Source organism: Vombatus ursinus, unplaced genomic scaffold (genome assembly GCF_900497805.2).
Source record: "Vombatus ursinus unplaced genomic scaffold, bare-nosed wombat genome assembly UNPS02014793.1, whole genome shotgun sequence".
Taxonomy (NCBI): domain Eukaryota; kingdom Metazoa; phylum Chordata; class Mammalia; order Diprotodontia; family Vombatidae; genus Vombatus; species Vombatus ursinus.
In genome coordinates, this window is record NW_020954571.1 from 6,825,776 (window position 1) to 6,841,926 (window position 16,151).

The 16,151-nt window shown below is 40.9% G+C and overlaps 1 protein-coding gene across 1 annotated transcript in view; it reads right to left on the minus strand.

The window, feature by feature from the left end:
• The window catches only part of CFAP77 (cilia and flagella associated protein 77), a 176,400-nt gene that overhangs the window by 72,124 nt on the left and 88,125 nt on the right, over window positions 1-16,151 (minus strand). The window contains exons 2-3 of the mRNA XM_027869616.1: window positions 12,815-12,914; window positions 11,845-12,073 (exon numbers count right to left, since the gene is read on the minus strand). Coding sequence (XP_027725417.1) covers window positions 11,845-12,073; window positions 12,815-12,914 — 329 coding nt within the window. The remainder of the gene's footprint in view (window positions 1-11,844; window positions 12,074-12,814; window positions 12,915-16,151) is intronic.

Consider the following 16,151-nt stretch of genomic DNA (forward strand, 5'->3'; position numbering starts at 1 on the left):
TGTGTGTTTGTGTGTTTTACTTAACTTTGGCTATACAGATATACTAAGGGTGTGCTCCTTCATCCTGTATGCAGAGGTTCAGAACAACTAGACATGTTTCCTAATTATTTTTTTTTTAATTTGGTTCTAGTGGAGAAGGCAGGAGGCCTGGAGACTGTGGAGCACCCCGTACTGACTCCCGATGCTTAGACCCGGGAAGGGCTCACTGTTGCAAAAGCCATTTCACCGAGAGCAGCCCTTGTAGAGATCAAAAGCCTGAGCAGGAATCCAAGCAATCTGATTGGTGGGGTCCCCATGGGGGAGGCCGGGACCTTAGCAGAGGCTCGTTAGCGCTGACCTTGGCACAGGAGCTGGCTGCTGATGGATAGGGTATGGAGCCAGACAAGCCCCAGGGGAATGCCTGTATTATCTATTATTGTCCCATCAGCGCCTTCCCTGACCCCTCCCTGCTCTGAATGCCACACGCATCAGGGAAACAATAAATCTATGTCTGAGGCCAGGAAAGAGAGAGAGAGAGAAGGAAAAAAGAGAAGGGATGAAAAATGTCCTTTTTATGACTCTAGTAACAAAGCTGGCCTTCCAGGGAGGAAAACATTGCTTTGGGGAGGCCAGAGGGAGCTAAAAGTGGGAACAGCTGGGTGACTGGGAAGCCTAGGGAAGGGGTAGAAAAAGCGACAGAGACATCTTCCTACCCACCAAGAGTCCCCAGGATTTCTGAGCCCATTAAATGGAATTGTATTTGCTTTCCTCATAGACTCATGGAATGCCAAAGCCAGAAGAAAATCTAGAGTTCATCTCATCTAACATTCTCATTTTACCAACTGAGGTAATAACAGGGAGAGTGACTTGCCCAAGGACACACACTGCTTGCTTCAGCTGAGCCAGGCTTCCTAGGTCGAATTCTGGGACTCTTTCTATTATACCACACTACTTCTCCAAGTGTGCAAGATCTCCTATGAAACTCATTCTAGGTCAGTCTGGACTTTTATTAAACCAAAGCAGATAGCATTATCTGTCAAACAAGGCAGGGCATCTCTAGCTTCATCTAAACTATCCCAGTCTCCCTCCCTGTTTCAAATGGTCGTTGGCTTCAGCAGAGTCTGAAAGGGTCCAGGTCCAGTTCTCTTTTAAAGAAAACACTAATATTTCGTCAGGGTTGCTGGGGAATAGGTCCTGGAGGGAGAGCCCCAGAGGTCTTGCAGGATGTGCTCCCTCTTGTGGTCATTCTGGTGAGGTTTCAGGGCTGAAATAAACCTGCTCTCTCTCTCGAGCTTTGCTTTTGGAAAGCTCTATCTTCCATTCTCTGGAACAGTCCTAGGAAGGGGCTTGTTATTGGTTTATTGGTGAGTGGTTCGGATTTTTGGCCACTGGCTCACAGTGTAACAAAAGAACCCAGAGTGATTGATGGGCCTATTGTAAATTTGTAAAATAAATCAGCTTGGCAGATAGATTCAAAAAACCTGTCAGGCTGCAAACATTTTTTTAACAGCCTGTAAAATTTTCTCCCATCCTTCACATTTGTGTCAGACTGATGATGCATCTGATGGCAGCAAGCAGCAGTTCCCGAAAGAAGTACAATGCCAGCTGCATTGCCCATTTTTATTATAATTCTTACTTTTTCTCAGCTGCTTTTCTTTCAGGGTCTGGGCCTGTAGGCCAGGCTAATTTGTGTGGTTGGGGGGGGGGGGGAATGCTGAAGTTGAATTGTGCAACTCTGACCCTCATTCCCAAAGAATATAAGCCGGCTTCACCCTCTGATCAAAAGCATGGTTCATAGCATGAAATAGTGAGGCATCTTGTTTCTTACTAGGTTCTTCTGAACGAATGAAGTATGAAGTTTCAATTCTCAGGACTTAAGAAAATTGTTTAGGGCATCTTGTTCATTGCCAAATAACCCATTTTGAAATGTAAAATCATCATAATCTCATAGGTTCATAAGATTTAGAGCTGTTAGGGGCCTTTAAAGTCAAATCCCCTCATTTTAGAGACGAGAAATTGAGGTCCAGAAAAAGGCTGGTGGCATGGAGAGTAAGCACCTCTGACGTTGAATCTGACCCAGTTGTTGTAGGTCATGCAACCAGTCAGTAGTAGGTCCAGGATCGTGACTCCTGATCCAGAGTTCTTTTCAGAGGCACCACACTAGGGCTCCCTCCATTTCAAGGATGACTTAGGTAGCATTTGTGCCTGCGTTACAGTTACTGTATAATTGTGTATGAGTCCCATTTCCCCAGTTAGAGTGTAAGCTCCATGAGGGTGGAGGTCCTGTGTTTCCCCTGAAGCACAGTACTCCATACATAATAGGTACTTAATAAAAGATTGATGCACGAAAGATTGTTAAATGAATGTTATTTTTTAAGATCTACTTTTTCCTCTCCATTCCCACAATTTTAACTTAAAATCAGATTCTAACTTCTTCCTGCTCATTCCATATCTAGGACAAGGCCAACTGGGGGACGGAAAGGGAAGTTTACTTTATAACTCTGGGGCGTCTTCTACTGCTGCAGACACAAGAAAGATGACTCCAAAGCCTAGTGCACAGAAGGTGTTAGAGTTAATCTTAGCTCCTAGAATTCACAAGCTGCCATATGCTGTTCTATTCCCCTCTATGCCCCTGGACTGTATCTTAATTGACAATGCTTGCCCAATTAAGAGCTCTAACAATTAAGATGTGCTAGGAGATATGTGAATATTTGCAAACACTTGTTAAAATGTATCAATAATTAAGGGGGGGGTGCTGTTTAAATAGCTGCATTTCTGGCTGTCTGACATCATTTACACTGAGCCATTTTGTGCTTTTGGGCAGCATTCAGCATTACTAAGCTGGCAGCTGACCTACCCAAGGTCCAAATAGCCTTCTCTCAAATCTGAATTCACTGGCTTTGGCAGGATCTATGCAGAGCAAGTAAAACGGAAATAGGAGGACTTTAGCCAAATCATTCAGTTCCCAACCTGCTATTTAAGGAAGAAACTGTGTTTAGATCACGTTCTTAACTTGATGTCCATAAACTTGTTGTTTTAATCTTTTGATAACTGCATCTCAATACATTTTTGATGCATTTAAAAACATTATTCTGAGACATGATCCAGATTTCACCAAAATGCCAGAGGAGCCTATGACCCCTCAAAAAAGTTATGAGTCTTCGGTCTAGGTAATCTTCCTTCTTTGGATAAAGGGCCAGACTTTAGCTTCACTTTAAACCATTTTTGAATAACCTTTTCCCTTCCTACATGACACTACCCTTTGTTTGTACCTCCGTGTTAGCCACAAAACATGTTTGATCTCGTGTTGTAGTTATTTGTGTCATGGCATAGCCCTGTCCACGAGGGCAAGGATTTCATCTTGTGAGACTAAGCTCTGTATCTCCTCCAATGCAAAGACACAGTTGGTGCTTAATAAATATTCATTTAATTGAATTGAACCACGTGGATCTATACAGGGAAGGAAGCATGAACTTCCTTGTCTTCAGGAATTAATACAATAATTTGCTATAGAACTGACAAACACAAGTAAACACAAACGCAAGTGTAAATGCTCTCTTACGGAGCCTTGTTTTGGAGGACTCTTTTGGAAAGATGTTTCTTTTGTGTCAGGGCTCAGAATCTAAACTAAGGCCACTAATAAAGGCAACTGGTAGAGTGGAACAAGTGCTGGACAGAGAGCTGCCCAAAATAGATTCTAGTCCCAGAGCTGCCAGCAGGAGCAATATAACAGTGGGCATCTGTAAGAAAAACCTGGGAACACTTACACACACTGATGCAAAGTGAAATGAGCAGAACCAGGAGAACATTATGCACAGTAATAGCAATATTTATACAATGACCAACTGTGAATGACTTAGCTATTCTCAACAACACAATGATCCAAGACAACTTAAAAGCATTTATGTTGAAAAATGCTATCCCCCTCCAGAGGAAGACCTGATGAGGTCTGAATGCAGATTGAAACACACTTATTTTACTTTCCTTATTATTCTTGGTTTTTTAGTCTGCATTTTCTTTTGCAACAGGACTAATATGGAAATGTTTTGCATGACTACACATGTATAATCTATATCAAATTGCTTGCCTTCTCAAGGATGGGGAATGGGAAGGGAGAGAGAGAATATGGAACTCAAAATTTAAAAAAAAGTTACAAATGTTTACACGAAATTGAGAAAAAAACTAAATGTAAAAAATGTGTTAAAGAAATAAAAACAGCTGTGCAATGGGAATAATAATACATCCTATCTCTCCCAGAGGGCTAATATGCTTTCCTTATGTTATCTCAACTAAGCCTCATATCATCCCTCTAAGGTGGCTAGGACACATATTATTACTCCCATTGTACAGATGAGGAAATAGGAAATGATTTGCCTCTGATCACAAAGCAAGTAATTAATCAATAAGCATTTACTAAGTCATTACTAAGCTCTGGAGAGACAAAGAAAAAAACAACCCTGCCCTCAAGACGCTTACATTCTAATGAGAGATAATATACACATAAGTAGATACAGACAAGGTACATAAAGAAAAGCTGAGAGGTAACCTTAGAGGGAGGTACTACTACCGGCTGGGGAAGCTGACATATGCCTCCTAAAGACTGTGTTCAGCTGAGCTTTGAAGAAAGCCAGGGATTCTAAGAAGCAGAAGCACGAGGGAAAGAGGTCCAGGTGAGGAGACAGCCAATGCAAAGGCAGAGAGATGGGAGATCGAATAACATCAGGAATATCAGAGGTGGAACTGAAACCAAAGTCACACTGACACACTATACCACAATTGTCTCTTGATGAGCAAGCGAGTTACTTTCAGAGGCATGCTACAGCCAGTTCTAGCAGCTTGATTTTTAAATTTTCAGTGCCAAAATCAGCAAATACTAGAAATCAGAGCTTTATTGTTTTGTTGGTTGTTTAGACTTAAAGCGATGGAGAAAATGTTTATAATGCAGATTCAACTATGTCATGTGTATTTTGTGTACATTTTTAAAAAATGAACTGGTTGTTAAATATTTACACTGCTCCTTTCCATTCTTTGAGCCTCAGTTTCCTCAGTTATAAAATGAGGGGGCTGAGACAATGATCCCTTCTAATTCTGTGATCACCAACCTAAACTTAGAATGATCTTCGCAAATACTTAGTGCTGGATGGTGTGGTGTCATTAACTCCTCAGAAATGTGGGTATAATTTGGTCTTTAACATGCTTTTAAAGTAAAGAAATAAATATAATCAGGCACTGTAAAAGGTGGTCATTAGCAAATGGGCCCGGTGCTCCATAACTTTAAAGTAATAGCCACATTACTGCCTAGGACTGATTATTTTTTAAACCTACCTCTTCCATTTATGCTGCGGGGGCTATGGTTTTGCTGGGGAAAGTTGGGCAGGCCAGCCAAGCTTTCCAGCAGCCATTTAACCTCCATTTATGAAGAAATAAAGCAAAATTGATGCTGATTGGGGCCTGCTTTGGGGGATATTTCTGGTCCATAAAAGACCTTTTCCCTGCAATTTGCTGAGCTGCCCTGTCATATCAGGAGGAGCTGGTGCTGATAAAGATAAAGCTTTATCGCTGGGGTATTTGCTGCTAACAGCAACCTAATGCAGCAGTTTCATTTTGATGCAATTAATGTTAATGTCTGCTACGAAAATTGTCATTAAATACCATTTTAAAATCCATTCAATTTGCATATGCAAAGCCCATTTACTATCACAGAAGATAGAGCCAGCACTTCATCACGCCCTTTTCCTAGAATTTGTAGCCAATGGGTTTTATAGCGATTTAAGATTTCATATTGAAAGCCGGATGATAATATACGTCCTTTCAAGCAGCCCAGTGGATTTAGAAGATGCAATGGGCAAAGGCAGCCACAGAAGCCCAAAATGTTGCAGGTGTCTGTACCTTAGCACTCAGTGTCCTGGGATAGCACAATTGCTGGGCTGTGAGTCAAGAGATCTAGGCTGTAGTCAGGTCTTTAGGTATGTGACCTCCTGTGAGTCAAAACACCCATGTGAACCTCAGTGTTCTTACCTGTACAATGGGGATAATAATGCTACCAATGGTCCCTCAGAGGGCTTTGAATGAGAATAAAGTAAAACAATAGAGGCAAAAGCTCTTCAAAAATAAAAAGCAGGTAGAAATGCATGGTGTGTGCATTTCATTATTGAGGTTTTTTCAATTTTTTTTTTTAGTTTTTTAGTTTAGTTTTAGTTCACATTCCTTTGATTATAATCCCGTTTGAATTATGTTGCTAGCAGCCAAGAGCATGCGATAGTTATTGCTGAAATAGAAATCCCCAGGTTAAATGATCATAATGCCTAGCATTTATGTAGTGCTTTGAATTTTGCAAAGCACTTTGCAAATTTTATTTCATTCTATCCTCACAAGAATCCTGGGAGGTAAATGTCATTATTGTCTTCATTTACAGATGAGGAAACTGAGGCAGACAAGGCTTAAGTGGTTTGCCCAGGGTCACAGGGCTAGTAAGTGTTTGAGTCTGGATTTGAAGCCAAATCTTCCTCACTCCTAGCCGCTACACCCCCTTGCTGCCTCCTATGTGACTGTTACCTGGAAATACTGCCTTCCCAAACAACACTGGCATATGAGGAATTTCTGTCTCCTTAAGAATTAGGGCATGCGTGGGGCAGTGGATAGAGCACCAGCCCTGAAGTCAGGAGGACCTGAGTTCAAATCCAGCCTCAGACTAAACTCTTGACACTTACTAGCTGTATGACCCTGGGCAAGTCACTTAACCCCAATTGACTAAAAACTAAAAAAACCAAAAAAAAACCCCAAAACTTAAAAAAAAAGGAATTAGAACATGTGGAAACAATAATATTGCTATGACTAACAGAAATGATTATTTAATATATGTAGCTACATCAGTCAGCATATATAGCCTGCCACTTTGAACGAATGAATGTATGAAAAAGCATTTTTTAAATGCTTATTCTGTACAAAGTACTGTGCTAAGCCCTGGGAACACAAGCAGAAAAGTAAGCCATTCCCTTCTCTCAAGGAGTTCACATTCCACTGGAGAAGACAACACATAGAAGAGGTTTCCTAAACTCCTGGAGAAGGCCATTTATAATAAGTGCCTCCACTTCATTTGCTTTTATGCTCTTCTGAACTCTCTGTGGTCTGACTTCTGACCTCATCATTCAACTGAAATTGCTCTCTCCAAAGTTACCAGAGATCCTTATCCTTCCTGACCTCTCTACGGCTTTGACATTGTCAGTCACCTTCTTCTCCTCAATCAATACTCTCTCCTCTCTAGATTTTCATGACACTTCTCTTTCCTGGTTCTCTTTCTACCTGACTGTTCTTTCTTAGTATCCTGTACAGGATCGTCATCCAGGTCATGCTTGATGATCATGGGTGTCCACCAAAGAGCCCTTGAGATCTCAAATTCAACATGTCCAAAACAGAACTCGTTCTCTTTTCCCCAAAACCCTGCCTTCCTCCCAACTTTTCTATTGCTATTTTTTAAAATTACATTTTGTTTTTTTCAATCAGCAAAAATCTACCTTCTCCCACCTCCTACCCCACTGATAATAAAAGAAAGATAAAACTCTTGTTGCAAACATGTATAATCAAGCAGAATAAATTTCTGCATTGTCCATGTCCAAAAGAAAAAACCCTCATAGGGATGTTTGTATATGTGTGTGTATTTACACACATTGTGGATGATTATTCATTTTGAATCTCTCACCTCTTTAATAGGAGGTGCGTCACATGTTTCATCACTAGTCCTCTCAAATTGTGGTTGGTCATCACATTTAGGAAGAGTTTCTTCTTAAGTCTTTCAAAGTTATTTGTCTTTACAATATTGTCAATGTATAAATTCTTACCCTGATTCTGTTCATTTTGCTCCTCATCAATTCATCTAAGTCTTCCCTGGTTTCTATGAAACTATTCTCTTCATCATTTCTTACAGTATAATAATATTCCATCACATTTATAAATCATAACTTATTCAGCCATTCCCTAATTGGCCATCCACTCAGACTGCCATTTCAAAAAGAGCTATAAATATTTGTGTACATCCTTAGTTCATTTTTTCTTAGGACCAGTCTCCTTAGTCTACTCTCTCTGTCTCTCTGATTCCCCGTTCCCTGCTCTCCCCTTTCCCTCCTATTTTCCTGTTGAATGAAATATATTTCTGTACCCAACTGTGTGTGTTTATTCTTCTCTCCTTTGATCAATTCAGGTGAGAGTGAGGTTTAAGGATCACCTTTATAGACTTCTACTTGTGTACCCAAATCATATGAGATAATATTTTCTAACCTTATTTTTCCTTCCCTCTTCCCCTCTAAGTGTATTTCTCTCCCCTTTCTTCCATTCTTCTTTTAGGATCATCAAGACATAACAGATTCACTTCTTAGGTCTTCTGTCTAATAAGACTCTCTCTATGGCCCCTGATGATGATAGAGTTCAGACAAGATATATATGTATGTATGTATGTATGTATATGTGTGTGTATGTGTGTGTGTCTATATAATGTCCCCATATTAAAATGTAAGCACATTATCTTTGTTTCGTCCCTAATGATTTTTTGTTTGTGTTTACCTTTTTGTGTTTCTTTTGACTCCTCTCTTTGCATGGAATGCTTAGAAGTCTGGGATTTAATTAAAAATCCATTTTTCTCCCTGTAGGATTATACTCAGTTTTGCTAAGTAAGTTATTATTAGATGTAAGTCTATATACTTTGCCTTTTGGAATGTAATATTCCAAATTCTCCCTTCCTTTATAGTGGCAGTTGTGAAATCATGTGTGATTCTGACTGAGGCTCCTTAATACTTGAATTATTTCTTTCTGGTTGCTTAAAGTATTTTTCTTCTGATGGGAAGCTCTGGATTTTGGCTGTAATGTTTCTGGGAATTTTCATTTTAGAATTTCCTTCAGGAGGTCACAGGTAGATTCTTTCTATTTCCTCTTTGCCCTTTAGTTCTGAGAGATCTAGGTAGATTTATTTTGTCATTTATTAAAATTATAATGTCTAGACTACTTTTTTTTGTCATGGCCTTTAAGTAGTTCAATGATCCTTAAATTTTTTCTCCTCAATTTATTTTTCAGGTCAGTTGTTTCTACTATGAGATATCTTACATTTTCTTCCATTTTTCCAGTCTTTGGACTTTGTTTTAATATTCTCTCTTGGAGTCATTGGCTTCTATTTTGTTCATTCCAGTTGTCAGGGAATTTGTTGTCTGGGCAAAGTTTTGTCAAGCTCTTAATTTCCTTTCCAATTCTTTCTTCTATATCTCTTACTTCTTTTCTATTTTTCTCCTCTAGTGTTCTCATTTCATTCAAAAAAAAGATTTTAAAAGACTTAAAAAAAAACCTTTTGCTTCATCTCCTCCAAGAATTATAGTTGAATTTGTTCCCACACTGTGTTTTGCTTCGAGGATTTACTTGTAGACGATTGGAAGTCACTCTCTTCTCCTAGCTTTGTGTCGTAAGCATCCCTGTCACTTTATTCGCTTTTGATGCTGGGATTCTTTTTTTGTTTGGTCATTCTTCCAGCCTTCATCCTGATTTCAAATTTGATGTTAGGGCCAAGCTTGGTGAGCTTCTGGAGGGAAGGTCTGGGCTGGTCCTATTGCCACTTTCTTGGGGCATTGAGTACTGTGTTATTCCAGGCTCTCAGGAACAGCTTACACTAGGGATCTGCAGGTTATCAGTGCTCTTGACTGATCTGACTCAGGGCAACGTCTGATCACTGATCCCCTGGTCTGAGCTCCACAAGTTCCTGACCTGGATTTGGATTTGAGCAACAGTAGAGTGCTGCTGGACTCAGCCCCTATTAATTCATTGGTAAGTTCTGCTGGTTCAGAGTGACAGAACCACAAGCTTCCTTTAGTCTGGGATTCCTGCCCTGGTTATTTCTCTGCAGATTTCAGACTGGGCTACAAGTCAGACCCATCTCTGCTCCTGGGGTCCAAGCTGCACAGCTGTTATTTATTTCTTAAATTTCTCCTCTTTCAGTACCCACCCTAGGGCCTGGGGACAGTTCCTTACTCCTAGAAAGCCACGCTTGGGCACAAATCCCTTCCTCAGTCTGTCCTTGATCTGTCACCGGGAACTTGGTGGTAAGTGACAAAGCTTCCAGTTGGCACCTGTTCCTTCTCCTTGCTCTGGTGTGTAGACTCTCACTGTGCTAGAGTGCATCATGCCTTTTCCCTGGCTGTCCTCTAAGTCGTTCATGTTCTCCCTCCTCGCTACTACCTCTTGGATTCCTTCATGACTCAATTCCATCTTCTGCAGAAGATGGTTTCTTGTTTTCTCTACCCTACCTCCTCACCCCCCACTACTGGTGACTTCCTTCTAAGAGTAATTCCCATTTACACTGTATATATTTTGTATGTAAATAGTTGTTTACGTGTTGACTCCCCCATTAGACTAAACTCCTCAAAGGCAGGGAATGTTTTTGCTTTCCTTTGTATCTAGAATTCTTTCTGGCACATAGTAAGTACTTATGAATCTTTTGTATTTTAAGTATTTCTTTCATAGAGGAAGAAATAAATAGCTGTCCTATATCTGATACTACTACTTTGTACTTTGAATAGCTTGTCTGGAAGGGACACTGTTAATTCCTTCTAGGGAGACCCTAAACATGAGCTAAAACTAAGTGTTATTTAAGAGAGATTCCCTGAGATTTGGGGGTGAGGCATAAAGAACCAGAGAGTGTGATTAAAAAGCCTGAATTCCTTCTCCTTAGGGTCAACCTCCTGCAAGAATGAACCCAGGTCCATGTGTGTTCAGAGCTTCCTTTGGGAAGCCTGTTCTCCATCCCACCCCCACTCTAAACATCAGTGACATTTCAATATTTTAATGTCTCGTTCTACCTTTCTAGTCTTACCTCATCTTCACACACCTTATGTATACAAGATTAGTTAGAACCCAGTGATGGTTTCTGACCTCTATGTCTTTGTTCATTCTGTTTTTTCCTTACCCCTACTCTAGTTTCTCCACACAGTACTTACACATCCTTCAAGACCCAGCTCAGACACCATCTTCTCCTTATGTCCTTCCCTGATCCTCCCAAGTAGAGATGATCTGTCATTCTCCAGAGCCCACACAGCACTTTATATTTTTTAATGGGACTTTCCCAGTCTGGAGTGGATGAGATACAACTCTTTGTAAAAGTATGAGTATAATCTAGAAAAAATATTAGGTCATTGCCATCCTAAGTATTCTCAGACCCTATGTAAACATGGATGCTAAGCACCCACTGTAAGGCAGAGTCTCAGTGGTGTCAAGGGAGACTGTGGCTCTTCATTCAGAGGGAGAGGCAGATAGAATCAGCTAGAACTTCTTCTCCCAAGGGAATCCTACCAACCATTAAGGACATTTTGATCTAGTTTACTCATGACCTGAACATTCAAGGCTAACTGGAATTTGCTTATTCTATCTCTATCAGAGCATTTGATGAAGGTTATAGCAGTCTTTGCCCTCTTGAGAATAAAACAGTACTACCCCTAACCACTGTAGCCACTAGGACCTACCCTGTAGTTCTCAACAGTGCTATTTTGTTTATTTTTTTCTGGAAGTATCAAGTTCACTTTTGCCACTCAGAGAACCAAAGCGACAACTGAGAAATTGAGTGGCCTGAAAAGCTGACACATATGTCTTTGTATTCTTTTTTGAAATATAGGTACCATTTGTGGCATATTATCAATAAACCTATGGTTAGATTTAAGGAGTTTGTACTATGTTTGGTTCTTTGAGATATCAGACTATGCTCACTCACTTGTGAAACCTGAGGTGATATTCCCATTAATCACTACCTCAGTAGTTTTTTGGGCTTGTGCTCTGATTCCACAGGTGGGATAGAGCCCAGAGGGAAGGGTGGGGCTTTGGTTACAGGCCAGGCCTTACCGTGCCCGGATCCCAAAGGTAATATCTGGAGGGACAGATGACTGGTCCTTTTTGTAACACCTCTCATCCTGGTCATTCCTGCGTATATCATTGAGTTGGCGGTATAGGAAATGTTCCTTGGCTGTCACCAGACCAGCCTTGACTGCACCACGGTTCATGGCAATAAAATCCCGAGTCATAGCCTGGGGGGAGGTGGGCTGCTGTTTCAAAACATTCCAGTGTCCAATGGCTATGGGGAAAGGGAGACAAAAGAATAATGAAGATACTTTCAAGTCCTTCCTTCCTTCCTTCCTTCCCTCCCCCAACAGATCCCCATTGTACCTCTTCCTCCCCCATTCAAGCTTCTAGCCTCTCCTTTTCTGAGTTAAGTGTCAACTCCTCGGAAGAATTATAACCTACACCTAACTCAGATACTCACAGTAGTAGCTAAGCAAGTACCACTGGGAAAATTCCTCTCATTCCAGATTCTGAGCCAGTAGGTACTTCAGACGTCATCTGGTTCAACCTCATTATTTTAGATATGAGGACATTAAAGGCCAGAGATGTTTAGCAACTTACCAGAGGTAATATAGGCAGAGCCTGGATTTGAACCTATACCTCTAAATTCAAGCACTGTACCACACTGACTCCCCAAATCATTATTGAATGAAAGAAAAAAAAAGAATGAATAAATAGATGAAATAAAGAATGCCATTTAGGTGGCTATTAAGACCCATGCTATTCTGCCTGTTCTTCCGAGCTTTAAGTGACCTCTCTGGACTTGATATCTTGCCTTTGTAGACCTCACAGGCATCACGTGTTTAGCTGAATCCTTAACCCTGGCTCCTTCTGGCTGGACCAATCCCACTACTGCCCACATCTCAGCCAAACGGACAATCATGACCCACCAGCTAGGGGAAGAGTGGTTTGCTTTCCTGTCCAATCCTTTGACTTCTATTGCCCTATAACATACAAACTTGTACCATCTTACCTTCTGGGACTCCTCCATCCAGTCCATGAATATACAGTCCATAGTTAAAATCAATTCCAGGCAGAGCACTGTTCCTTTCCCGAGGCTTGCCAAGTTCAGCCTACCAGAGGAAGCAGTGGGAGAAAAGGTAAAGAACTGAGAGTCATGTCAAGCAACCAATCTATAAACAGGCAGTATAATCAATAAACAAGAGGGCTAGCTCGGGAGCCAGTAGGCTAGGGCCTAGTACAGACCATCACTAACTTTCTACAGCCTTTGTTTGGTGTTCAAGGCCCTTCATAACCTGCTTCGCCCTGCCCCACCACATACACGTTTCCAGTCTTATACCTTAATACTCATCCACCTCCCAACTATTCTGCAATCCAGTGACAATGGTCTCCTTTTCCATTCCTCCAACAAGACACTCTGTCTCCTGATTCTGGGCATTTTCACTGGCTGTCCCCCATGTCTGGGAGGATCTCTCTCCTCTCCACCATCTAATATCATAGTCATCATTTTTTCCATGTTACCATCCTCCCTCCCTCCATGATGATGATGTTCCTCAGTTTCCTCATCTTGCAGAATGAAGGGGTTGGACTCCTGATGTCCCTGGCTTCCTTCAAGTCCCTTCCAGTTCTAAAACTATGATCCTATGAAGAGGATGATTGTTAGAAGTAAATATTGAGTGAAGGGTGTGGCCAGAAAAGCCCCTTCTAGAGAGGCAATCATGGACCAGAAACAACTTTCCTCTCTAAGAAACTACTTTTATCTGTCCAGGGGGTAGGTGAGGAAGAAAATGAACAGGTTGTAGTTGCTGTTAACAATCTAGTCACTTTTCTCTTAAAAAAACACACACACACACACACAACTTTTTATAGATATTTTGTTTTCATGTCACCTTCATTTCTGAATAAATCCCTCTTCCCTCAAACCACCGCTGTAACAAAGAATAAAAAAGAGAGGAAAAATCATTTCAGCAAAATAAACCAATAGCGGGGCAGTTAGGTTGCACAGTGGATAGAGCATCGGCCCTGAAGTCGGGAGGACCCGAGTTCAAATCTGGCCTCAGACCAAACACTTGACACTTACTAGCTGTGTGACCCTGGGCAAGTCACTTAACCCCAATTGCCTAATAAATAAATAAATAAGCCAGTAGATCAACAAGTCTGAAAGAATATGTAATATTCCATGCCTAGTGTCCCCCACCTCTACAAAGAAAGAAGGAAGGCAGAAAGAGTTGATAAATTTTGAGTGCAGATTGAAGTATACATCATTCACTTTATTTTTGTTGTTTTTTTTTTTGCAACACAGCTAATATAAAAATGTGTTGCACAATATCTTATTGCTTGCTTTCTCAGTGGGTTGAGGAGAGGCTAGAGGGACGGAGAGAATTTAGAAAATTTGGAATTTGGAATTCAAATTTTTTTTAAATAATATTAAAATAACTAAAATATAATTTTTTGAAAGGAGGAAGGTATACTTTTTTGATTGTTTAGGGCCAACTTCATCATTATAATTATGCAGTGTGCAATTTCTTTTTCTTTTTTTGGTTCTTTCCATTTACATTGTTGTAGTCATTATGTATAGTGTTTCTTGGTTCTGCTTGCTTCATTTTGCATCAGTTCATGTCTCTCTATGCTTCTCTGAATTCTTCATATTCATCATTTCTTATAGCACAGTAACATTGCATTACAATCACATACAACAACTTTTTTAGCTATTTCCTAATCAATCAATGCATCCCAATCACTTCTAATAAAGGGGTGTAGAGGCAAGAGCAGTGGAAGATGAGGGTGCAGGAGAAATGCTGGGAGCCAGGGAGAGGTGAGGCAGGGAGGGGGAGTGTACTATGTCTCACCTGCTGCTGGCTAGAGATATCAGTTCTGAGAGAGGAAATGGGAGCTATGGATAGGGGAAAAGCCACTTCCCTCTTAGGTTAGAGGTAAGAACATTTCAGTCTGTGAGAGCTAAAAGACCTTCATGCAGAAATGTGAGAATCTGCTTTCCCCAAAGGACTGACATTTTATATTCTAAGGTCCCTTTTAGCCCTGATTTTGTTTTAAGGTCTCTTACTGTTCTAAGGTCCCTCCTCCTCATTTCTAACCTATTTTCTGTGGACATTTCAATTAAAAAGTATTTATTCTTATCATCTTATTTTCCTGTGCTGTGTCCTGAGGATCCAGGAATAGCCAATAGATGTGTCTGGAAAAGAAATTCCCAGCCAGAGTGTAAAGGGCCTTAAAAAAAACACCAAGATAGAGACTTTTTCTTTTATCCTATAGGCAATAGGGAGCTGCTGTAGATGTTAAAGTAGTGACAAGGTCAGACCTGTGCAAGAGGAAGATACCTTTCAATCCTGACCTATATTCTCAGGTCTCTTCCAGCTCCGACTTTGTATGTTTCGATCTAGAGGCAGGAGGATAGACTAAATGACACCCCTAGGCTTTTTTTGGCCTCATGATTATTGCTTTTTCTGTTCTTATTGATGCCGATTTCAAATCCCAGATACTGTGATCTGATGAAAATCTTCCCAGAGCAGCAACTACAGCCAAGTTTCTGGTACTGTGAAGGTCTCTGCTGTGAAGGTTTGTTTGGAATTCATTCCATATGACTCACTGCTGCACCAAGACAAAGCCTTGGCCTTCTCCTTTGTTTATTAAAATTACCAGCTTCTCTAGTGACTGCAGGGGAAGTTAATTAAAATGTGGCTCTTCCACTAGAAAATGTGGCTCTCTTTTCCCCTGAGGCATCTGGGAGCTTTCTTAGCCTGGAGGTGGACCGACAAACTCTGGAGCAGGCTACTTTCACAGGGGGACATTTTGCTTTCAGCTCGGGTAGTCTTTAATCTACTGGCTGTTGGTTTAGAATGAAAAAAAAATCTATACCCAGGGAAATTGGTCATGTTGTTTTGCACTTCTCTAATGTATTTGTCCAGCACTGCTGTCTTATAACCCTACAAAATTGGAAGCTCCGTGGAGGAATCTATGATAGCTCATATCCACATAGAGCTTTAAGGCTTATAAAGTACTTTCCCCATGACTTTGCAAAGTAGGCAATGCAACTATCCCCATTCTGCAGATGAGCAAACAGGCTGAGAAAAGGGCAGTGACTTGTCTGGGTCAGACAGCTAAATTCAAACTTGGATCTCTCCTTACTTACTCTAAGGCTTGAGCTAAATTCAGCACTCATACCATTCTCTGCTGCTCTCCTACAACACCTAGCAGAGTATTCTGGGAAGGGAGAGAGGGAGGAAGGAAGGAAGGAAGGAAAGAAGGAAGGAAGAAAGGAAGGAAGGAAAGAAGGAAGGAAGAAAGGAAGGAAGGAAGGAAGGAAGGAAGGAAGGAAGGAAGGAAGGAAG